Consider the following 22,588-nt stretch of genomic DNA (forward strand, 5'->3'; position numbering starts at 1 on the left):
GGGAAAAAGGGGCAATCAACAGCAATGACATTCTTTTTGAGACCGCCGGGAAAAATGGCACGAAAGACTATGTTCAAAAGCAAAACGAGAAAGGAGATCTAAAGCAGTCATATAGTAGAACGGTGCTTTTTGTAAACCTGTGCCCATCAATTAAAACTTTTCAGTGAAAAATAAATATCCATCTGTGGGAGGGGAGAATCGAAAAAGGATGAAATGAGAAAAGATCCAAAAAAAAAAAAAAAAAAAGATTCACGCTGTTGACACACGAGCAAGTCGTTCCAGGCCCTAACATGGCCTTAAACCGCTGTAGATCGACTCGTATAAAATCGGTTAAAAAATAAGTAGTCTGCAGAGACTGGAATCTCCTCTCAGACATGCAGGATCCATAAAGTGCTGATGGTATTCCAGAAACGCTAACATAAATTGGGAGTCGGTACGGAGGACTCCGTACGAAGGGTGGAAATAAAAATGTGGATAGCACGGAAGGCCGTGAAAAGATGATAAAGTGGAAATTTTGTCATCAAAACATATCGGCCTTTCCGTCGGCCGAGTCAAGAAGGGGAATGGGTTAGAGAAACGGGTAACTATAAGGATAATTCATCTTATCCAAAAACCGTTCCGACCCGAGGGAGTCAGGGTATGATATTGTAAATGTCGCTGTAGAGTACTCCATACGGAGCGAAAAGCGGCAGGATAGCGGGGAAGTTCAAGAATGCACCAACATCCGGCTGGTTTGTTTTCTTCTCTTTTAGTTTTTCTGTTCCTTTTTTGTTTTGGCTCAAAGTTGACATTAACTCGGTCGAGGTACTTATGTTACCTCGATTCGGTAAAAGGGAAGGCCATCTATGCTATCTGATCGCGGGCCTAACGAAGGCTTTTGGTCCGGTCTATTGAGGAGCTGCCAATAATCGCGCTTTGGAAAAAGAGGAGTTATCGTAATCCGATTTTTCCTTCATCCGGTCAGTGTCGCTGACGTCGGCGCCTTCACGAGAACCCCATGTCGTCTAAAAAGTAGTTAGCACGTGGTGAGAAAATACATGTGAAGAGCCGGACAAAGGAGCCAATATGACGGCGATGGTAAGCGCTCCACGACACAGGTCGCGTAGAGTTAACACGGACAAACGCGGCCAATTGAGGATCCAAAACAGTCGGGTGAGTGGGCAATTAAAATTGGACGAAAAAGCAATAAGACGGAGCTGAAGCAAGGAGACGCGAGTGGAAAAGTGGAGCAGGGCTAGAACCAGTCCATGGCGGCACAAGAATCGGAGGAACTTTGGGCAAACCGTGGGAACTCCGCCGGGTAAACTGCACAAATTGGCCCTGCGATGCGGGGAAAGAAAGTAAAAATGAAAGTGACTTTTGTCTTACCACATTGAGCGTGAAGGCGGCGTAAACCTTGATGATACCATGGAGGTATCCAAACAATATCGAAACTGGGAGTAGGAGGAAATCGGCGGGATAGCGGATGTAATGGCCGAGCAACTTGATAAATTTGCTAACGAACATCCACAGCAAGAGTACTTGCATCGCCAATGTGCGGGTCTCTCCACTCCAACCCTCTGTACCTTTATAGAGGAAGAGGATCAGAGAGAGATCGCCAATAAAAGCGGGAGGTGACAGCGTGGTCAGGAAGACGGCGTAGGTGCTCCACGGTTGGCGGCTAAATAGAGAGTGGGTGGCCACACGGACCCCTTGAGTTAGCGTCCAATTCGAACAACGGCCTTCGTGTGCTCTAGAAAAAGGTGGAGCCAGCACTAATCTAAACCCAGTGCGGCAGTTCCAGGTTAAGGACAGGGATCTGCTGGCACGATTTGCCCGGCGACAGATCCTGCGATCTTCACCCGAGAAAAAGCAAAAAAGCAAACACGCTAAAATATGCATGACAATCAAATGCAACACAATGACGCTAGGGGAAAAGGAAAGACAAAAAAAAATAAAAATAAAAGGAAAAAAAAAAAGGGAAGCAAAGAAAATCAAAGAAGTTCAGAAAATCATCAACATCATCCATAAGCTTCGTCTTGGATAGAAAAGGAAATATTGGTGAAAAGTTAGGGGTGAACTTACAACCAGACGACGTGTTCCTGAAATAAGGTTGTTAGATTGCTGCGCCAGTTACTTCTCGACCATCTGACACATTGTTTCAGGAATTTGGGATTGTCTTCGAGTGTTGTTTGAATCTCAGCCTCGGGATGGTATTGAAAGTATGTTTCCCAGCCGTGAGTAACCATCCATCGTGATAAGAAGTTATCGTCGTCAGCATTGAGCTCATACCGCCCAAACCACCACTCCTCGTTGGTGAACCCCATAGTAAACTCGCGGTCTTGTAGGATCTTGGTCCGATACGCGACGGTACGACCAGAAAGGCACGGCATGCCGCCATCCACATGGGTAGTCGCAGCACAATCAAAGTTGCGCCGTTCGAGGTACAACGCCCCCAGGAAGTCCCAGATCTTCTGCATTGAAAACATCGGTGCATTCACACGCCGTAATCTCTGGCATGTCGCGACGCCCCCGTAAATGGGGTCTTTCTCGAATACGGCGAGCATCCACTTCAATTCCGTCTTGGGCCACGTCACGTCATCATCGACGAAGATTGTGATTTCCGTGCGCACCTCGGGAATGGCGCGAACCATTTGGCGTCTCTTGTTCGGCTTGGGGATGCTGAGAAGCTGGATTCTGGTTTTCGATGCGGGCATCGTGTCGAGCATCTTCTGCGCGTTTGCACGGTTCGCGTCAATGGTCACCAGGAAAATCTGGTAGGGCTCGTTGACTAAGATTGTCCTAATTGTCTCTCGCAACTCCTCACCACAGCCTTGCAAGGAGGGTATAATGATGGTCGCATCTTGGGATGTTAAGGTAGGGTTCTCCGGAGGAGGAATTGGACGAAATGTCCATACTGCAATTAAATTAACAGCCAGTCTGAGATATCGGTAGACACTGTATCAATCCTCCAGTTAGACCATCATCCCGTCTCAAAAAGCCCAAGGCCAGCGAGGTGCAAAGAGTGAGTAGATCGACTAAGAAATAAAACCTACAATAATAGCTTAAAAGCCAGAAAATGGGGAAATTCATATGCCATCATGCGTCGTTGATTGCGTCTTCTTTGCCAACCGTTAAACACCAACCAATGTATGTAGAAACTCGTACAATGCGTGGCCGAAGAAGACCTCCCGATTATATCGGAGCCGATCGCTCCCAGAAGGAAGAAAATTATTAAGATTAATAGGCGTTAAGGTAGAAGAAGATGGAAACGAGCGGCCCAGTGGAGCGGCCACCGGAGGGTATAAGAGAGCGACTAGAAAGAAAGAAAAAGAAAAGATGCGAAGAGTAATGCAGACTTGAAAACGAAAAAGAGAAGAATAAGCGGAGGAGATTAGTTAGAGATTAAAATGATCTGAGCAACCAGCAAGACAGTCAGGAACATGGGGTTAAAGGGAGCTTGGTGGGGAGCCGATGAAGACAGCTTAATTTGTACCATCCTCGCATCGTGAATCGCAATTGGTAACTGACAGCGACAAATATAGTGTCATCGTTGAAAAGACAACTGTGGGCACGTAGTGAGGATAAAGGATGAAGCAGGAAAGGAAGCGAAACCTTTTTTTATTTTTTATTTTTTCTTTTAGAAAAATTCCTTTTTTCATGGGATCCCTATGCTTATCGAGTAGTTTCGGTCCACTGGCGGCTGGATATGCCTGTGCATCGACTACCCTCTTTTTACTCGGTACCTAGCTCACTACTGTATGGAGTAACTGGTTATTACTTGGTCGCCTCTTTTTTGCGTGTGTGTTTGTGTGTTAAGCGCATTTATGAAAGGCGTAATAATAAGAGGTCATCCCTGCAGGCCTCCAGCAGTGTGTGGAGCTACCTCAGGAGCAAGCATCAGTTAGTCTTTGGCTTCAAAGTTACCGGGGAGGGGTGCATTTGACGATTTAGTCCAAGGAGTTACGTAGCGTGGCCAAGGGGGACAGGAAAAAGTAAAAAAATTGGCTGTCAATCATTTCACATGGAACAGGGGTCTTCGTTATCTGACGTTGGAGTCGCTAACTTACTCCGCGATCGTGTTATAACATGGGAGGACGGAGGGGCGCTTCCTTCGTTACGGGGCGAAAGCAGCTTCAAAATTACCTGAATATTCAGAATTGGACCGAAACGGGGTTTGAGCTGACCGCTGGTGGAAATGAAGGCGCAGTGAGCACTGTCAGCTCCTGAAACTCCCAAATATATCAGCGGACATGCATGCTTGGGGAAGCTTGGGATTTATTCAACTCACTCGAACATTTGCCCTGATTGCATTGTTAGCCAGCCATATGCAATATGCTGGGGGTGATTCTGGATTCGGAAGAGAGCCAACAACTCCCAGGCCAACAAGCGGCACCACCAAATCCCGTTCCGCAACCACGATGTGTGGGAGGTGAATGGACAGGACCCGGCTCGGGCGGCTCCTGGGAGCGGCAGCCGGCCAGTCGGTGAGCACAGGCGCACATTCGACGATCAATGCAACACCGGGCTGAGTTCAGAGTCGAGAGACTGACCTTTCGTGAAACCAAGCTTCCTGACTGACCTACAAGCCGACCATCGAATATGAATTCCGCAATCCGCTCCTCTACTCTTCATCGCAATCCATCAGTTCTCAAAGAAGGTTTCCGCTTTCGGAAAGGTCCGGGTTCTCAAGTGCGAGAAAAACTGGGGCTGGGCTGACATAGCCGAAGACTGCGATATTTGAGACCCCTGAACTCAAAACCTCGTCGGCGGCGCAACGTCTTACGAGTCAACAAAGACCCAGAAGTCGGGGAAAGAGGCACAGAGTTGGTTGTCCCAGCTTGTTACGTGGTGGACATTAGCACATCTGGCACTCCGGGCCAGCACCTGGCCGCGTTCCGCATGAAATCGTTGCTCTGGATGCAACAACTTCGGCCCGTTAACGGAGATAGAATCTACAAATGAGCCTGAGGAGATATCTGGTCTTGGTTGGAGTCTCCGGAATTGGCCCACGGCGACGATGAGTTGCGGCGTCTTGGCAAAGCGACAGGTTGCGCCGAAGCGCCCTGCAGGAGCATTCAACATCACTTCATGCAAATGCCAAATGATTCCAGGAATCGAGGCGCTCATCGCCTGGCAGCCGGGTCTCACTTGTTGTTCATCTTGACAAGCGGAATGTCCTGTCTCCTATGTTAACGCCCCTCGCCTTTTGATATTCTGATGAACGTTCTTGCAGTAGCGATGTCAAATCTGCGGCTGCTTAGAGAGCCAAAGCGCATAGAAAGTACCACTGTACCACCTCTGCAATTTGAGGCGAGACATATTCCGATACCATGAATCATCTTTTGCCTCCTAGCTGCCACAGAGCTACCTGTCCGCCAAGACCGATGGGAAAATAGCTGATAAACAGATAATCTTGGGGCATCTTTGAGCCAAATAATGAGTTTTCAATGTTTCTCAGCATATGATTTCGTTTTCTGCTTTTCTAACTAATGAGGTATTGATAGGATATATCTTTCAATTGCGCCTGAGTAAATTCAAACGTCCAATTCCATCTCAACTCGAAGAGTATGTCCCTCGTGTCTGCCATAGTATTCGCTAGTACAAGGAAGGCTAGTTCCAAGGCTTGAGCTGCTGTTCAAACAGTTGTACAGTTCAATCCATGCTCACCTTCCAGGACATTGACTCTTCGGGTATGGATTTCAGCACCACCATCTAAACCAACGATTTAAAGCAGCCCATCTCGCTACCAAAATGTATCAAATATAACGCTCGCGGGACATAGCAAATATTATGCGCACTAGTCCGCCCCGCAGTTCGATAGTTACGATCAGCGAAGACAAAGTGGATAAAATTCGAAGCATTGACCATTCGCCAAGACCGGTTTCTGACTACCTAGGTAAACGCTTCCCGCTCTTTTGCGGAGAGCATTATTATCTTTAAAAAAGGGAGTGACGATGGATTTCTAATTCCGAGAACGAGCTGCTCACAGATTTGCAGTGAAGAGACTCCGACGAACCGATTTTATTAAGCGAATTCATTAACGACTGTCATCACTTGACTCTTCAAAGGAAGCATATACCTCCACCAGGAGTTAATCCTTCAGCCAGGAAGTTGCCCAATTTGCAAGGATTTCTCGAACTAGGAGGTCGTTGAACAGCTGGGCAACAGGGTTCTATGCAGGGCTGGTTTCATGTGGACAACAAATTTCTGCCATGGGCTCCAAACCATGACTCTTAATGCTGTGGGCTGTCTGCGGAGCATAGATACATCATACGCAATTCATGGCGTGCTAGTATTTTCGAGCGCCTGCCAATGCTTCCAGCAAAAATCGTCGTCGAAACCTCCGAGGTCTGATACACGAGCAGTTGAAAGCATACATGTATTTTCGGCCGTACAGATGAGATACAGGCCGAAGTGCCTCTCCGATAACGCTTCACAAAACGCCAAGATCATTAGCGCCAAACTTTTGTTCTAGATGTTTGGAGGTTGGGATGTGAGTTGGGCCCTTCGAGATAGCAGTCCCCTCCGAAATTGTGCCAGATCATTGGGCGCCAGGTGTGAAAGTTTGCTTGATTTGTGAACCTCCCTTGTCTATTACTTGTTCCTGATTCCAGGGCTTTCTCACTTGATAAAGCAAAGGGAGGGTGACTGCGGAGTACAAGGGAGGGATTGAACCCAGGGATTTGCGAAATCCTCTGCAACCCCTAGAAAATATTGAGTCCTTGTGGTGATTGATCTCACTCCGGGTCGTTGTAGATCACTTGATTGTCGAAAGTCGTATTTCTTGGAATGCCAATGGGCAAGAGGTTCCGATATCTGTATTCATGGCGTATCAAGGGAATGAACCAGTCTAGTCGTTTACCAATCGACGTGTCCCCTCTCTGCAACATTGTCAATATAAATGCCCGGAGCCAGCGCCTCCCGTGAGACGGCTAGGCTTCACACCTTGTTATGCGCCTGGTAGTTACACACATTTTGTGCTTGTTTTCGAGTTCAAGGTTCTTCTTCTACGGAGTACGGAGTAAAGATTCAGCGAACCGTTCCCGATGCTAGTGCTCCTCCATGCTCCGTACGGAGTATTGAGATGAGAAAATGATGCTTGGCAGTAGAAAATGTTCAGAAATCGTGCTACGACAATTGTCTCTCGTCTCTCAAATTTTGATGCCGCCTAGTGAAAAACTGGTTCCGGGCCCAAAGCAGATTTGGCCGGCCCTGTTTTCCGCGGCATGTCGCAGAATGTAAGACTTGATGGGCAGATCCCACCCACCCGAGAGAGCGATTCCCCGAATATTACGGGACATGTCTCGGGACTTGCGTTCCTGCAGTCTCGACATCCATGGTGATAATGCTGCGAGTTCCCTGAAGCGAATAACCTGGAGAAATTTCAGCTGAGTTTTGCGCAATCGATATCCTATTATCGGAATTGCTGATCACCGAACATCTGAGCACTCAGCCTTACGTGTCTGAGATGTATGGAGATGGGGACCCAAGGGTGTCTGGATTTCGGGTATCATCTGGAGTACATACATATGCATGTACCACGGCGGATCTCGGCTCCATAACTACAAGATTGCATTGAACATCGAAATCTGCCGTCCTAACGATTAATGAAAATTCATGCTCTCGTGGAGTCTGCGTATGGGGTACGTTCATACGTATAATACTCGGTCCTAAAGTTTCGTCCACTTTGTCTTCTAGAAAATTTCTCGAAGCCAGCCAGTTGATGGCAGTGGAGCCCCGTCCCGAAGCCCCAAAACTCAGGAAGAACCCGATCGGCTTTGCCTTTGTTTGAGAAGGTCGCGTTCTGACAGGGATCAGGGTCAACGCTTATGCAACGACTAGCAACGAAGCAAACGGCTCTGGAATCGAGTGGGCCGATGAACGGCGTAACCGCTTCTCACTGAAAATTTTTTTGATTGAGGGCCCCAGGGATGTTCAACTTAACTAACCGAAGAGTAGCCTTTCGTGTCCACAAAGGCAACGAAAGGAGACTGCCACGTTTTGCCCCACCAGCTGCTCAATCTCTTGGTATGAAGGAGAGAAGGTTGGGCCGGATATCCATCCATACGGCGACAGGTCAGATGATGCGCTGAACGAGACATCTTCCTCTTGTCTTCCTTTCATCATTCCACGTGGTTCTGAGATTCGGAGTTGGCGTCAACAGGAACGGAAGGAGTTTTGAAAAGGCTAATTATTGGTCCAGCAATAACCTTGAAGCGCTTTGGCTCCTACTATCGGAATTGCGCAAGTCCTGTACGGAAATACCGGGAGCAGGAATTCAGCGGTGAGACTCTGATTACGGAGGAACAGGAACAGATGCATTTTGATCTTTCCCGTGGATCAGCCTATCCCGTTACCCTTACAAGGCGTTACGCTTGCTGCCCAACAAGATCTTGTAAGCGACATGTGTTGGCAACCAAAAAAAAAAAAAAAAAAAAAAAAAAAAAAAAAAAAAAAAGGGCAAAGCATGAGATTCTGGGATGGCCGATAGAATCTTCATTTGAGATAGGCTTCCAGCCCGCCACTGGACACCATCGCGTCTGTTCGAGAGGTTGCAGGGTTGGCTGCATGCAACGTGCGCCTCCGGAAGCAAGCCTGGTGTTCCCCGAGATGCTAAAATCAAGCTAAACCGGGATGCCCGAGGCTTTGCCGGGTGATATTCAGGGGCGCCGACCCGCGTCGAGTACTGACTTGAATGTTTCGAAGCTGTTTTGCATTCAACGCGGTAAATAATTGCTTTTTGTGAGGACTCAACGGTTCTTGTTTCGTATTGATGGGCTAGGAGGCCGGATGAGTATCTTTTGCCGCGGAGGTACTTCTCAAGTCCTTCGGTGAGAGAAAGTCGTTACATTTGTAACCACGGGAAACATGGAAATACGTAAGTACTCGGTACTCTCTACAGCGAAGTGCATATATCTGGCCCTACGCGTGGATACTGATCATCCAGATAGTGAAAGCCTTCTGCCCAACTATTGTCGATTACTCGCCATTCGTCGTGAGATTCACTGCATGCCTACGGAGGAGTTACATCCAGAAGTCCGAATGCGGACTGTCATCCATGCAAGTTTGGAGTCCGGATTTTGGAATAGAGAAATACAGACCTGCAGAGCGACCACACTGGGCTTAGGGCTTATTCCCCGACGCAAAGCTGTCGCTTGATTCCGCAGACAGACTATCTCAATCCAAGATGAACCTTTTCAAGATTAGCCGTCTTCAAGGCCTTTCATCCCCGATTTCGTCGATGATGAAGCACCTAACTTATGCCGGCTTCTCTGTCTCTTAGGCTAGAACTATCATTCTACCCTATTTGGAGTGCGCATTATGATTATATAACTATGTAGTTATATATTTTCTTTTTCTTTTATCTCTTCCCCCCACCCCTCGTCGTGTGCAACTTATGAAACCGACGGTGGGAGATTTTGCATGACGGGAACTTTTTTCTTGAAATTCTCCGTTCACGATCGACAGTTGATTGAGTCATTAATTTTTTTTCTTTTTTTCTTTTTTTTTTTTTTTTCTTTTGCGGGAACATGGTTTCTGCCTTGAATTTTTTTTCTTCTTTTTTTCTCGCTTTTTTATCGCCATTCGCCATGAAATTGAGGTGAGCGACGGTGGCTGATGTCTTGGGTAAATCTCGCTTGATGACACAAGCTCAATCTGTACGCTCCAGCTTACGACAAGTGATATTATAGCAATAGATTTAGGATGTTACAAACTCAATTAGGGCGGACAGATTTTACACTCGACGATCGGTCAGATTTCTTTAATACCAAAGCAATATATGAGTGATAGTATATCCGGTATACGTATCCAAAATACCAAGTACATGTGCGGCAAATATTCACAAGACTGTCAACGGTTTATCGTTTAGATGGCTGATTAGGTATATATTGACAAGAAGTAACAAAACCCATGGGATGAGAGCAAATGGGTAAAAATGGGCGGAAATTTATTCAGGTGGAGACCATTTCCATCCTGATGGATCGAAACAGGCTTCGAATTCCACTCCGCCAAACAATCCAATAGCTCCATGCAAATCAAAATCTCCCTCTAAACCCTCGAGACTGCCTTGGTCAGCGTCTATCTCCTCGTGAAGGTTCCATTTCCCTGCTAATTTTCCGTTCCGCGTGAAGAATACTTCAACTGCAAAGGAGTTTAACTCTCCGTCCACGGCTGGAGGTTGCGGCGCTACTCCGAATGGTGTCTCTCCCACACAGTAAAACTTCATTCCTAAGCCGACAGTTTCTCCAATTGCAAACTCTGTTGTGAATTCTTTCCCACCCCAGGAGTCGTTGATGAATCTACATCCGTCGTCGGAAAAGACACCCAGGCTTCCACGCTCCCAACCGGGGGAACGCCATGTTGGGTATGGCTGTGCCACATACCCAATGGAGAAACCGGGAGTCTGGGTGGGTGTACCGCCAGATAATTTCCGGAGCGTGACTTCAAAGTAGATAGTCTTTGAGCATTCGGTGACTAGAGGAGAATTTTCCCGTGCGAAATACATTGGGTGGTCAGTCCATATAATGCAGTCCGGGTTTCCGGTGGTGGTGCGGCCCTCCCATCTGCCGTTAGTTGGGACAGAAAGGGACCCGTTATATTCGCTTGGTTTAACCGGACGGAAGCTGGCCCTTTGAGCGGCTTGGTAGACTTCCGGCAAGGGATCCACCGGGAGTGTGAGCGGAGTGTTGTCGCAGAAAGCGTGGGCTCGCTCAGCATCTTCCTCAGTTGCATTGCCGGTGTTGGAGTATAGATAGGCATGAGCAGGCGGTGGGGGAAGATCCGCGGGGTCGGGAATGGCCTGCCAGTTGTGATCCGGCTGAGAAAATGAAGTTGCTCCTAGATGAGGAGGTGGACCTAGGGGAGGAGAGAACGTGTGGTTTTGAGAAGCATAACCAGGCGGAGGCCCTGATGGAGGATCACAGGTCTGTGCTGGTATCCTACTGCTGCCGCCGTTAGAAATATGCCCTGCTGTAGTTAGAGATATCGTGTCCTGTCCAAACACTTGCTGCTTCTCGTCCGAGGTACTGAGATTCAACGTATTCGTCGTATACGCCGGCCGATAAGATGACACTGTGCTGCCCTTTCGCTTTTTCTCTTGGGAGGACTCCATCTCCAGGCTGATCGGTGGGTTGGTCCCGATCTTACTGCCTCCACCCCGGCGGAAAAGTGCCCTGAAACACATGACGGACGTTATGACCTCTCGGAGAGCCTTGACGCTTACTTCACTTGGGCATAAAAATCTCTATCCCTTTGCTTTTGTCTTTTTGGCCCTGAGAGGGCTATTTGATGTCTGTCGAATCTGAGTTACGTGCGCCCAGCACAACGACTACTCGAGTTGATTCGGTTCAAGCGTTTTAATGTCGTAAGCAGCAAGAGTGGCTCAGTGACCCCAGATCGTGGCTGAGCCAGTCGGAAAATTATGTCATTCGCTGGTTGTGCTGGCTGCGCCCCAACCCGAAACTGCCACAATCTGGGCAGCCAAAAACGACAAGCTCCCAGGTATTGGATTCGAACTTTGCAGTTGTATGTATCTCTCTGTCTGCTGCACGACTATCTGGTGTATTGGATGGGGTAGCCATATTATCTAATCCCACCAGCTAAGTGGCATCTTAAAAGAACCCTGGAAGCCCCATGGAATGATCTGTCGATCAATCTTACCAGCCAGCAAACCGTACGGAGCGCAGAAGATCTACTCATGGTCCGTTATACCCTTCTCCGCATCTACTCCTGGGTGAGTGACCTCTGCCACTCTTCAATGAGACCCCGATAATCCGCGGGGCCATACGGTTCAAAGATCTCCGCCAAAGGTCCGCCCTTCCTATGCACCTTGAGCCCTAAATCTCGCAATAGCCAGTCCAGATATGGCACTGCGTCGAAAACAAAATCCGATCGTTGCTGACCGGTAAACGGGTATCTCCACTTCCCGAATTGGCTGTGGAGCACGGTGTCCCAATGCAAGTCGTCTTCGAACGTGGGTGAGCAGGTGTCAAGAGCCAGCTTTCCATCCATGTACGCCACCAGCCAAAGAGCTTGTGTTTGGGCGGTTAAAACTGTAGAAAAGTTTGACACGGTTCCCAGAAATCCAAGGCTGCGATCGTGAATGAAGTCCGGTGGCACCATATGGCGATACAGTCTATATGGTTCGTGGTCTTCTGGGCGAGTACAATCTCTCCTAGCGCCCCCGTATGGATTCTTCACTTCCGGCTGCCGCTGTAGTCGAGGGAAGCGCGATAGGATTTCCGCATCTGCCTTGCGGGCCAGCTTGTTCACATTCTGGGTTTTGTGCGGAAGCCCCATTTGCTCTTCTATTCCTTCTGGAAGGAATTTTATGGTTGGAAGAGCTGTCCAGCCTGTGCAACTAATAAAAGCATCAGTCTTGATTGCTTGCCCTCCTACAAAATGAACTGTTTTTGGTGAAAGATGTGAGATGTCCGCAACGTGTACTCTGATCTTTCCATCGCGTACCAAATCATAGAAATGTGTTGGATAGTTGAGGATGCTAAAAGTGGTTGCTGACCAAAATGCATCTGTCCATGGCTCCAATTTCTTTGTTTCCGGATGGTTTCTATAACCGTTGAGAGTTACAACGTCGTTTGCTAGGATTTTCCAAAACACGTCCACAATCCATCTGCCTATGAACGTGCCATGAAGAAATCCTCTGATGCCTCCAAAACCATCCGCCTCGCCCCAAGAACAGGGGCTGAACCAGGTCAGAAATCTAGTATTCACCAGCTTTTCTAGCCACTTCTTCAGTGGAGTTACGTACGGAGGTGCCATCCAAGAGGCACCTCGACCGGACTTGCTAATAATCCAATCGACTTCCACGCCGTGAGATGCCGCTAGATATGCCGCATCGTATCCAGACTTTGCGCCGCCTAAAACGACCACGCGTTTTGCCTCAGTAATCTCACGTTGCTTCCTGGCCGTATCCTTGCTGTGAAGTAAGGGAGCATCGAATGTTTCGGCCCCTTTCAGCGTTGGTATAAAAGGCTCGGAAGCTACTCCCGTTGCCACTATCAACTTCCGCGTAAATATCTGTTGTCGTTGGCTTTCCCCGTCATCGTTGTATTTGGTGTATGTCACTAGCCAGGCGGCGTCGCTTTTTCTATCGAGCTTTTCAACGGTTTCCACTCGGGACTGGAGCCGGACTCTCGAATAAAGCTCAAATTCTTCCGCATAAGCCATGAGATACCGATGCGTCGCTTCTCCAGTGATATGCTGCCCGGGCTGAATGCCGAACGCTTCGTCCATCGGAAAATCGCTATATTCATACGTTCCCAAGAGGTTGTTCAGGCGCAAGCCTGAATAGAGTCTTTCTCTCGCCCATACTCCTCCTATGGATGCCGCAGATTCGAGAATTACTACGTTTGCGGAGGGATGTATCGTGCAGTACGTTCGAGCGGCGGCTAAGCCGTTGATTCCTATTTTATCCGTTGAGCATCGTCTCCCAGGTTTCATAGATTGTCAATTTCCGACTCGAAGAAAGGCGCGTAGTTACATACCAGCACCTACTATCACCAAGTCTGCAGCTTCCCGGGCCTCCATCCTTAAGTTTAGTACGCTTCAGTCAAGCTACCCAATGAACACCTCGCAGTTCTCAGGAGAGGTGATCACAATCCCTCTGTTACCTCGTACTAGGACCCCTGAACGCACAGAGCCATGTACAGTTTTCTGGGACGAAAGGCCTGGGATGTACGGAGTAGTTCTGTAAAATAAATATTCGCTAGTTAGACAGGAGAAAAAAGAATCACATGCTTTCGGCTGTGTACTATTTTATATTCTTTGTATCCATTGAAAAGCAGGATGCGACTAGTCGTTCACTTTCGCTTCTGGCGGTCAGCGCGAGTGGACACGCTGGTCAAACACCCCGGCGCTTTTTAGCCGCTCCTCGAGAAGAGTAACCAACGAAAAGCAGTGAAGACGGTTTGAACTTGCGGGTTTTCGCAAAGTTGGACTAACTTATCCACGTAGGTCTATATGTATGTACTTCAATCATGAATGAGCTCATCAAAAAGGGCTAGCACCATATGTCAGCCGGGATGCGGACTGGAGGTGCAGCTCTGTCCGCTATCTCAGGCCTTTCAATCTTCACTTTCTTTCGAAAACGCGCAATTCCATCCACAGTCTTTCCCTGAGACGTTGTTCCATCTGAGCCAGAATGGCCCTCACAAGTTTCCCGTCATCAATTATGAAAGCCAGACAGCAGAATTCCTTGGGCTATCAGATAAGCCATCAGCAATCATTGTACAAACGTCGGTTCAAGCTCGTGCCTAGAAACCAAATGTCGCCATCTTTTTGGAATTGCCTTAAAACTGCGGTTCAACACCCCAAGTATTCAGGAAACAGAATCAAGAATTTCACCTCAGCGAGAGTCATTGTTGCCCCGTGATGGAGTTTTAAACCCAAAAATATATCCCCAAAAGGTGGCTGGGTGGCGGATGTGACTGGGATTGCTAATAGATATAGTCTAGCAATCGACGGCTCAGATGTGGTAGAAAGAAGTCATCTAGCAGGAAGTCAGCAAAGCTTATCAAGTTCTTCTTTCACTATGCAACGAGGAACTTATCCCAAGAAATATATGCACATATTCAAAGCTCTTCCAATGTTCTGCTTAGTCCAGACGGTATTCATATGTGTCGGAATTGCAGTTTTATTTTCTCCCCAATTCGAACCAAAGTATCGATTATCGCGGGTTCCATTGAACTCATCCCGCTTTCAGAAGACTCCACTGGCGATTCCATTCGGTACGCTAGTCGGATTGGAGCACAAAGCATTAACAAGCGTGGTTCCGGTCCAAGCTTGATATAGTTCAACATATGCATAAGAATCAGCAATAATATTTTCCACAGTCGCATGGGCGTGCAATAAGCCCACCATGAGTTTGCATTGCAAGTCATTGCAAATTATGATATCAATATCTGCTATTCAGCTGCTCCTAATAGCTAGAGAGCAAGCTTGCCATCCTGAATGCTCATAAAATAAAGCTGCTTTGCCCCCTTCCATCTATGCTTGCATCTAGTTGTGCTGCTGAACCATTTATCGATTCGCACAATGCCCTAGATGTAGATATATTACACCTTTTGGCTTCTCGCATCACCTCACCTTTCTTTCATGGCGGATGATGCACACATGATCCTCCTATAGTGGAGAGAAATGACATGCTGCTGTAGTAGGGGAAAAAAAGTGTTTGTACAATGGATTCTGCTTGTACAACATCCAATTCCTAGCACACATGAACATGACACTTACATTCAGATGTAAGATATTGTGTTGTTGTTTTGAAGAAAACACTCGATGGCGAAGGTGAGCGGACCTTGATTGGTCTGTTCTGCAGTTTGGACCGCAGAGGTTAACAAGTACTCCGCAGTTCATGAGAATTGTTCGTACGGAGTACAAATGGCCTGGAACAAACTAGTTGCTATTAGCTTTGTTCTGTACGGAGTACACACCATTAATAGATTCAGCTTTATCAGTGTTCCCACAACCGGTGATCTAGGAGAATGCCGGTCGCAGAGTCATCTTGGCTATGAAACGGAGCTTTCATGGATGGATACGACACCAAACTTTGTCAGTTGCAGGGGTGTTCTGACCCTCTTCATTCGGAGTAGTTTGCACCACTATCGGGCTCTGCAAACATATCGGAAAAAGAAACAGCTACATGACTTAGAGAGATGCTAAAGCCATTTGCAAAGCACTACTCCATATGGAGTACAGGAATGCCTATAATGATCACCTTATATAACAAATCCTCTACTCCGTATATAACAAACGAAAATCTCTTCCAAAATTAAAACTTCATACAGAATATTTGTTAACCTATACTACAAAATTTGTTAAATATCTCTCAAGATTTCTTAATAATTTGTTATAATGAGACTAAAAAAGACCAAAATGCCCCACTGAACTGCAATTTTGATCAAGCAGAAGAAGAAATTATGCTTTCACAAAGCTCTCAATTCTTCCCTCTCCAACAAGGCCTTGAAGCAGTGGTTTGAGGCTCTATATACACAAAAGATTGCTTTATCTTCAGTCTCTGAGATCCTTTCTAAAATACAAACATCTTGACCAGCCTGTCAACCATACATCAAACTGGCTGTCAAGTCGTGCTTTTAATGAATAATTTCTCTGCTTATGAACTGGCAGTTGAAAATATCAATAAGAGCCTTTAATCTCTATGGAATACACTGGTTATTTGGCTTCCACCAAATGTAATGAGCAGATATCAGCCACTAGATCAAGGGATTATATATTCTTGGAAGCGCCACTGGAAATGGCAGTGGATTATCTATATGCTTGAAGAATACAAGTCAAACTGTGATTCTCTTACTACAATGAACATTTTGAAGGCTTTATGCTGGAGAATACAGGCTTGGAATATTAATATAGTGTCTGTCACTATTCAACACTGCTTTCAGAGAGTCTTGTTCAAGAAGACAGATGTTCTGTCTGAAGATCTTTTAATTATACAGATCTCCAATGATTTTCAATGGCTCTGCATGATCTCTGGTATTCAAAACCTAATGAAAATTGAAAACTTTCTCAATTCTGCAGAGGAAGTAGTGGAGGACTCTTCTGAAGACCTAGAGCGCCATATAATTGAGCAGCTGGAGCCAGAGGATGAGAAAGAGAAAGAGACTATAAATTTGGAAGCTGATCTGCAAATCAGCACCACTGAGGCCCTTGACATGGTGAAAAGGCTTGGCTTGTATGAAGAGTGGCAGGATAAGGGAGATACAGAGCTAATTCAACAGTTAAATCATTATGAGAGAAGATTAGGGGCTCGGAGGCTTGAAAATCAGCAGCACCAGGATATTAGAACCTATTTTGTATGCTAGCTCTATATAACGAATTGAACAGGGCTTCCAAAATTGATTCGTTATATAGAGGCATTACTGTAACAATAATGGAACCATAAGCTTGAACAACAGTGAACTTATGTTCGAACCCCCTGATTTGGTGAATATTTTGTATGACATGCTAACTGAGAAGTCAGGAGTGATTCTGTTGATATTAAGTCCCTTTTAAACTGGATAATCTACCAGCATGATATGAAACTCGATCAGCGGTGGGATGCCTTCACTAGAGGGCACGCAAATTTCAGGGACCCAATACAATTTAGACACTAGATATTTTGCATGAGCTGAAATATGCATTAGTATCCAGCTAATATTTATATATATGTTGCAACTCACCACTACATTGGGCGTGGCACCTAGTTTTGAGCAGGCTTCAACTTATCTTGAGTGCTCCATGCCTGAAGTTGAAGATCCACGGGTTGTCCATTCAGGAGGGGGAATAGATGTTCAGCGAAAAAAAATTCACTCCGCTGCCGTACTGAAATGAAAGCACTGGGTGGCAGCTGTCCTATTTCACTCAACTGATGGGGTGTTTCGATAAACATATATGTACATACATACATACAGTTGCTTGATTGGCATAAACTTTATGCACCAGCTGGCTAGTTCTAAATAAGACTGCCCAAGTATACATACTCAAGGAGGGTATATTCCACGTGTTGATACTGGCGGCAAACACGAAAGGTATTTTCATCGATAAAGGGCTAGGACTGTAGAGTAAGAATTGAGCATTTCGGCCCATTGCGATGCCCGCATTGATTGTATTCCTTAGTTTTAAATCCGGGAAGTAACCAAGAAACTGGTCCTCCGGCATAGTCCCACCCTAGTGTCAGAAAATATGCAGGTGGATATTCACGTTATCTTGATTTCGACGCTGATACTCGGCGGGGCTAGGAGTTGGACCTCGGGCATTTAAGTGCGGGCGTAGCGGAGATTTTGGCTGCTGTAGCCTGTCTTGCTATGGCGAATGAAAACTCATGCAGGAGGCAGTAAATGGGGACTGGGAGGTATTGTGAGGCTAGAAAGTGAATTGAATTCAATTCCTCTCGCTGGGTGGTTGCGAAAGCCCAAAGTGAACCTTCATATATTTTAAATATGGAGATCCGCTGAAATAATGAACGAGAACGATTTGAAGATGAACCAAATATTGGGATCATCCATTCTCGATGCATAGAACTATGCATCAGTGCCAGTCATCGAGTCTCACATATGCAAATGGTTGGTTACAAAATTCCGTTGCCTCCGGATATAAGGCAATCAGCGTTGACGAGGAAGACGGAGAGGAAAAGAAATTGAAATAAGGATACCATATAGCCGGAATATGTATGCCAGGCTATATCCAATCTCCATAGCACCCGGGCTTAGAGACAGTGGAAATACCCTTTGTACTAGCTGTTTTGATAAAGGCCAAGTTCTTAGTCTGGTATTTTCCAGGGTCAACGGTGACGCATCAAGGTCTTGCGACCTGAAAGCAATTCGGACAACCGTTTTGAACCATTGCTGCAGGAGTTCAGCTCCATCGACATAATTACATGGTCTATCGTATATGATGGTACCGATTGTTCTGAATGGAGAGACTGGCCCGCTATTTCTTGTAATTCGCAACGTATACAGCTATAAAGATGCATGCTTGTGGAGCCTTCACAGCGAGCGCAACGGTAACTCTGGACTATTCCAGAGTCTTGAATCCAGGACTCAACTTGACAGAGACAGCCATACACCGCTCACAAATCAAGCGCGTGAATTAGGTTGCAAAACGAGGAGACCCGAAGTAGATTGAGCCAAAAAAGATCCTTTGGACAAGCAACAGAACGACAATCAACAGTGTGGACCATGGTGGAAGCTGAAAGACCTAGAGAAACCACAATTGAATTTTATGGATAGATTTCATCGAGTCTCCAACATCTGGGCAAAGGGTTTGCCCACAAGGGGCTTCTCATCTTCTCATTGTATCTTTAATGGCAGACCAAGAATCAATTCTCATTACTCCGCAGAGCGACTCTCCAAGATAGTTTTCGGTGCAATAAGATGTCACATGTGCGAGAGTGTTAGTGCTGATTTGTTGTCAAGCCGGAAACCACAACATCACCCCATTGCGCCAGGAACTCAAGAGGGCCGTTAGCCCAACTCATTACTTGGCGAGCTGGACGACGATCAATCCACTCTCTCTGTCCTGAACTCACATCAAGAATTACCAGCCTAATATGCACCTCGGGACGGGAAGGCGATAACACATTTTCTTTCAATTCCAGCGTCATGGCGCGCCAGAGAGGTGCTTCTACTGCCTCTTCCCAATCATCTCTTCCTGATCAGAACCAGGTGAGGGGAAAGCAATCCGCCACAGATATTAGCACCGCATAGGCTAACAACTGTTTATTCTGCTTCTTTAGGAGCTAGGGAGCATGTATGACTACCTAGCAAAGGTCATTCTTTTAGGTCCAAGTGGTGCCGGAAAGTCCGTTTCTTTGCATTCCTCGTGAGCCTTGCCTGGCGGTATTACTGACACCTAGCCTAGGTCATGTCTGTTGCATAGATTTGTGAAGAATGAATGTATGTCATTTGTCCTCATCTCCCCTGGCTACGGCTCTTTTCTAGACCTGGATGCTAACTTGCGGAACACTGCACAGGGAGGGTTCTATCTTCTCAGACCATCGGTGTTGAATTCTCTTCGAAGATCGTAAAGATCGGAACCGGCTCGAGAAGGAAACGTATAAAACTACAGCTCTGGGACACCGCAGGGACAGAACGCTTTCGCTCCGTGTCGCGTTCGTACTATCGCGGTGCTGCAGGTGCAATATTAGTATATGATGTCGCATCTCACATCTCTTTTAACGCACTACCTACTTTCCTACTTGATGCTCGAGCCTTAGCGTCTCCGAATTTAACGGTGCTACTAGCTGGAAACAAGAGTGATCTGATTACAGACCCTATTAATCACGGAGATTACTGGGAGGAGGGCCAAAGAATACCAGCCACGCCTAATAGTACATCGAGTAAACAGTCGCCCTGGGCGTTTGATTCCGGTGGTGGATCTGTTCGATCGATGAACAGCCCGATCGCTGGGACAAGGATGACCGCCACAATTGCGCCAGACGGGGGTGAGGTGTCCTTGGAAGAAGCGTCGCGGTGGGCAGCAAAGAATAACATTCCCGTTGCTGTGGAAGTGTCTGCACTATCTGGGGAAGGGGTGGACGAATTGTTTACTCGATTGGCGAGAATAATTCTCACCAAGATCGAGCTTGGGGAGATCGATCCAGATGACCCGCAGAGCGGAATTCAGTACGGAGACATGTTTGGCATGAGCGCCAGCGATGGCGGAAGTATCCGAAGTGGAATCACTGTTGATGATTCTTATGTCCAACTTCGGCAAGGAAAGAGCCGCAAGAAAGGTGGCAGATCCTCCACCATGCGAGAATGGGAAGACGTGTTCCGATTAGGAGGTACAACCAGACGAAGAGGTTGTTGCTGACACTGGACCGTTTCGCATTTCCTTCCTACGCACGCATTTACATGGAAGTTGACCAGAGATACCTGATTCTGGCCACCACATCTTGTTTCTTTTCTTTCTTTGATCGATGATTCTTCCCGATATCCCCATCTCCTCATTTCGCCTGGCTCCTGTACCCTGTAATGTTTACTTATGTTATTCACGTCGAAATGATACCCCATCACATTCATTTTATCCTCGCTATCCGTCCGCTCTGGTCGGACAACCTGCCCTGCGGGCACGTATTTTTTGTAATACGTTTGCAATTTTGAAGTTGGCTTCTCACCACGGCGTTATACTACTTCTAAGCGTATATTTCGCAGCAACAGCTAGATAGTTCCAAGTACATCCCAATGCTAATAATATATCATTTTTCGCGACAGGAAAATGGGGTTGTGCTTTGGAGAACCTACTCGGTGCTCCTTTGGTGTATAATGGGATTTTCATATGCGGGCAAGCAGTCATTCAAAAAGCATGTTTCAATTTCGACGGAACATGGCCATTACAATGGTTTTTCCTTCGGTCGCGGCCAGACGATGAAAGCTAATCCTCTACTCCAGAGATTAATGTCTTGATTCCTTTGCCTGCCTTGACCTCGATGATTGCCTGCTCTGCATCGGTGAAGCGGACGACTTTCGTGATCAAATCCCTAACGTTGATTTTTCCGGTCTGAACAAGCTCTAGAGCAAGCTTGTAATCACCGCTGCTGTAACGAAAGCTTCCCTTCACACTAATCTCCCTCGTGCATACGACCATGATTGGAACAGAAAACTCGGCCCTGCCCATGCCGCCTTGCACGTATGTTCCACCCGGTCTCAAAGCATGAATTCCTGTTTGTGCGGAAGGCTCAGCGCCCGATGCATCAAGCACAACATCCGCACCACGACCTAAGCCACACTGCTCCTTCAGCCTTTGCGCATTTTCCGCCGCGGGAATGGATCCTGGCATGAACGTCGCCGTCGCTGCGTACTTCCTAGCAAAATGCAATCGAACCTGTTGAACATCCACAGCAATGACCTTCGACGCACCAAATGCCCTGGCAACCGCGCAGCACAACAATCCCACAGGACCAGCGCCGAAAACAACGACCTGATCGCCGGGCTTCACTCCTCCTTGCTTCGTGATATGCACAGCGACGCTCAACGGCTCCATCAGTGCAGCCTCTTGTAGATTCATACTCTCTGGGATCTTATAGCAAAAGTCCTCTGGCAAAATGTAATACTTCGCTAGGGTGCCATCGTACGGCGGCGTCGCTGCGAACCTCATGTCATCGCACAAGTTATATTTGCCACCTTTGCAGGCCTCGCATTGCCGACATGGAACACCCGGTTCAAGAGCTACACGGTCGCCAGGTTTGAGCGATCTGACACCCGGTCCGACGGAGATAACTATCCCACTGGACTCGTGACCGAGGACCATGGGTTCTTTGAGGACGAGGTGGCCGATTGCGCCGTGGTCCCAGTAGTGCACCTACATTAACCGGGCTATCCTTTAGTGGCAACGGGGCTCTAGTTGCTTGCGATCAATGTAAAAGCAATCAGAATGGTAGACACGTACATCGCTACCGCAGACGCCAGTGTATTTGACGTTAATCATAACATCATGTGGGTGTTGGATGGTTGGGACCGGGCGGTCTTCGAACTTGACCTTCTTGACGGCCTCGAGGACAAATGACGGGTTCTTCCAAGTATAACGATTAGCCCCGCGAGCCCTCTGTATTCCTATGGAAAGTGTTGTCTTCGCTGTACATGGGCTCGGCATCCAAACAACGATGATGTCACTCACCTTAGCACCCATGTTCAGTCCCTTGCTTGGTTCTTCAGTTTAATGAGATAGCGAAGTGCGGAGCACCAGTAGAAAGTGCTAAAGAACGAAATGAAAAAGAAAGCTTCGTTCACTGCTCTTCCTCTTAGCTAAATATCCAAAACTCGAAGCATTGTGCCACAATCCGCTTGCGTGCGGAGCTGGTCAGCTCCAGCAAGATCGCGGGGAGCCAAGTGGGACAGCATAAGCTTCCCGCATCCCGGCTTGTCAACCGGAATTTCCGGAATTGGGCAAAGCGGTCGAGGCTCCGAACCTGATATAGTTACCAGGTTTCCATGGCAAAGAATGTGGAGTTGCTTATTTTTTAGCGAATAAATGTCTAGTTACGGAGTACTCCGTACGGAGTACTCCGTAGTTAGTCTGCAATTAACTAACTAATTCTTTGCGCGCCCTATTGGGAAGACGCCTCAGATCAAGTTCACGCACGACATCGCTT

The 22,588-nt window shown here is 47.1% G+C and overlaps 8 protein-coding genes across 8 annotated transcripts; 3 read left to right on the forward strand and 5 right to left on the reverse strand.

Annotated features, from left to right (window-relative positions):
* Nucleotides 1-887: 887 nt before the first annotated feature.
* On the reverse strand, nt 888-4,548 carry CIMG_07723 (polysaccharide synthase Cps1; the record flags this gene model as incomplete). Its single annotated transcript, XM_001240559.2, has 6 exons — nt 4,271-4,548; nt 4,050-4,168; nt 3,036-3,861; nt 2,065-2,937; nt 1,369-1,660; nt 888-1,004 (listed from the first exon to the last, which is right to left on the reverse strand). Exons 3-6 carry the CDS (start codon nt 3,080-3,082, stop codon nt 888-890), a joined length of 1,329 nt encoding a protein of 442 aa, XP_001240560.2. The 5' UTR covers nt 3,083-3,861; nt 4,050-4,168; nt 4,271-4,548.
* Nucleotides 4,315-4,944, forward strand: CIMG_13313 (uncharacterized protein; the record flags this gene model as incomplete). Its single annotated transcript, XM_004445111.1, has 2 exons — nt 4,315-4,466; nt 4,710-4,944. 2 exons carry the CDS (start codon nt 4,315-4,317, stop codon nt 4,942-4,944), a joined length of 387 nt encoding a protein of 128 aa, XP_004445168.1.
* Nucleotides 4,945-7,272: 2,328 nt separating this feature from the next.
* CIMG_13314 (uncharacterized protein) lies at nt 7,273-8,084 on the reverse strand (the record flags this gene model as incomplete). The annotated part of the gene is made up of 3 exons (XM_004445112.1): nt 7,273-7,393; nt 7,442-7,764; nt 7,932-8,084. 3 exons carry the CDS (start codon nt 8,082-8,084, stop codon nt 7,273-7,275), a joined length of 597 nt encoding a protein of 198 aa, XP_004445169.1.
* Nucleotides 8,085-8,850: 766 nt separating this feature from the next.
* CIMG_07721 (uncharacterized protein) lies at nt 8,851-9,141 on the forward strand (the record flags this gene model as incomplete). The annotated part of the gene is made up of 2 exons (XM_001240557.2): nt 8,851-8,860; nt 8,930-9,141. The coding sequence occupies 2 exons, from the start codon at nt 8,851-8,853 to the stop codon at nt 9,139-9,141; spliced, it is 222 nt and encodes a 73-aa protein (XP_001240558.2).
* A 575-nt stretch (nt 9,142-9,716) lies between these two features.
* On the reverse strand, nt 9,717-11,303 carry CIMG_07720 (uncharacterized protein). The gene has a single exon (XM_001240556.2). It carries the CDS (start codon nt 11,165-11,167, stop codon nt 9,932-9,934), a length of 1,236 nt encoding a protein of 411 aa, XP_001240557.1. The 5' UTR covers nt 11,168-11,303; the 3' UTR covers nt 9,717-9,931.
* A 371-nt stretch (nt 11,304-11,674) lies between these two features.
* CIMG_07719 (uncharacterized protein) lies at nt 11,675-13,530 on the reverse strand (the record flags this gene model as incomplete). Its single annotated transcript, XM_001240555.2, has 2 exons — nt 11,675-13,406; nt 13,488-13,530. The coding sequence occupies 2 exons, from the start codon at nt 13,528-13,530 to the stop codon at nt 11,707-11,709; spliced, it is 1,743 nt and encodes a 580-aa protein (XP_001240556.2). The 3' UTR covers nt 11,675-11,706.
* A 5,428-nt stretch (nt 13,531-18,958) lies between these two features.
* CIMG_07716 (small GTP-binding protein) lies at nt 18,959-20,705 on the forward strand. Its single transcript, XM_001240552.2, has 4 exons — nt 18,959-19,160; nt 19,232-19,296; nt 19,357-19,391; nt 19,469-20,705. The coding sequence occupies exons 1-4, from the start codon at nt 19,098-19,100 to the stop codon at nt 20,308-20,310; spliced, it is 1,005 nt and encodes a 334-aa protein (XP_001240553.1). The 5' UTR covers nt 18,959-19,097; the 3' UTR covers nt 20,311-20,705.
* Nucleotides 20,588-22,265, reverse strand: CIMG_07715 (D-xylulose reductase A). Its single transcript, XM_001240551.2, has 3 exons — nt 22,114-22,265; nt 21,886-22,008; nt 20,588-21,798 (listed from the first exon to the last, which is right to left on the reverse strand). Exons 1-3 carry the CDS (start codon nt 22,123-22,125, stop codon nt 20,872-20,874), a joined length of 1,062 nt encoding a protein of 353 aa, XP_001240552.2. The 5' UTR covers nt 22,126-22,265; the 3' UTR covers nt 20,588-20,871.
* Nucleotides 22,266-22,588: the final 323 nt, after the last annotated feature.

This window comes from Coccidioides immitis (assembly GCF_000149335.2).
Source record: "Coccidioides immitis RS genomic scaffold supercont3.3, whole genome shotgun sequence".
Lineage (NCBI taxonomy): Eukaryota > Fungi > Ascomycota > Eurotiomycetes > Onygenales > Onygenaceae > Coccidioides > Coccidioides immitis.

Coding starts and splice junctions, on each gene's coding strand:
- CIMG_07720 (XM_001240556.2), bottom strand. CDS start 11,167: ATGTGTTTCAGGGCACTTTTCCGCCGGGGTGGAGGCAGTAAGATCGGG.
- CIMG_07715 (XM_001240551.2), bottom strand. Junction 21,799..21,885: donor CTGGCGTCTGCGGTAGCGAT/GTACGTGTCTAC, acceptor CGGTTAATGTAG/GTGCACTACTGGGACCACGG.
- CIMG_07716 (XM_001240552.2), top strand. CDS start 19,098: ATGGCGCGCCAGAGAGGTGCTTCTACTGCCTCTTCCCAATCATCTCTT. Junction 19,161..19,231: donor CTCTTCCTGATCAGAACCAG/GTGAGGGGAAAG, acceptor CTGCTTCTTTAG/GAGCTAGGGAGCATGTATGA. Junction 19,392..19,468: donor TAGATTTGTGAAGAATGAAT/GTATGTCATTTG, acceptor AACACTGCACAG/GGAGGGTTCTATCTTCTCAG.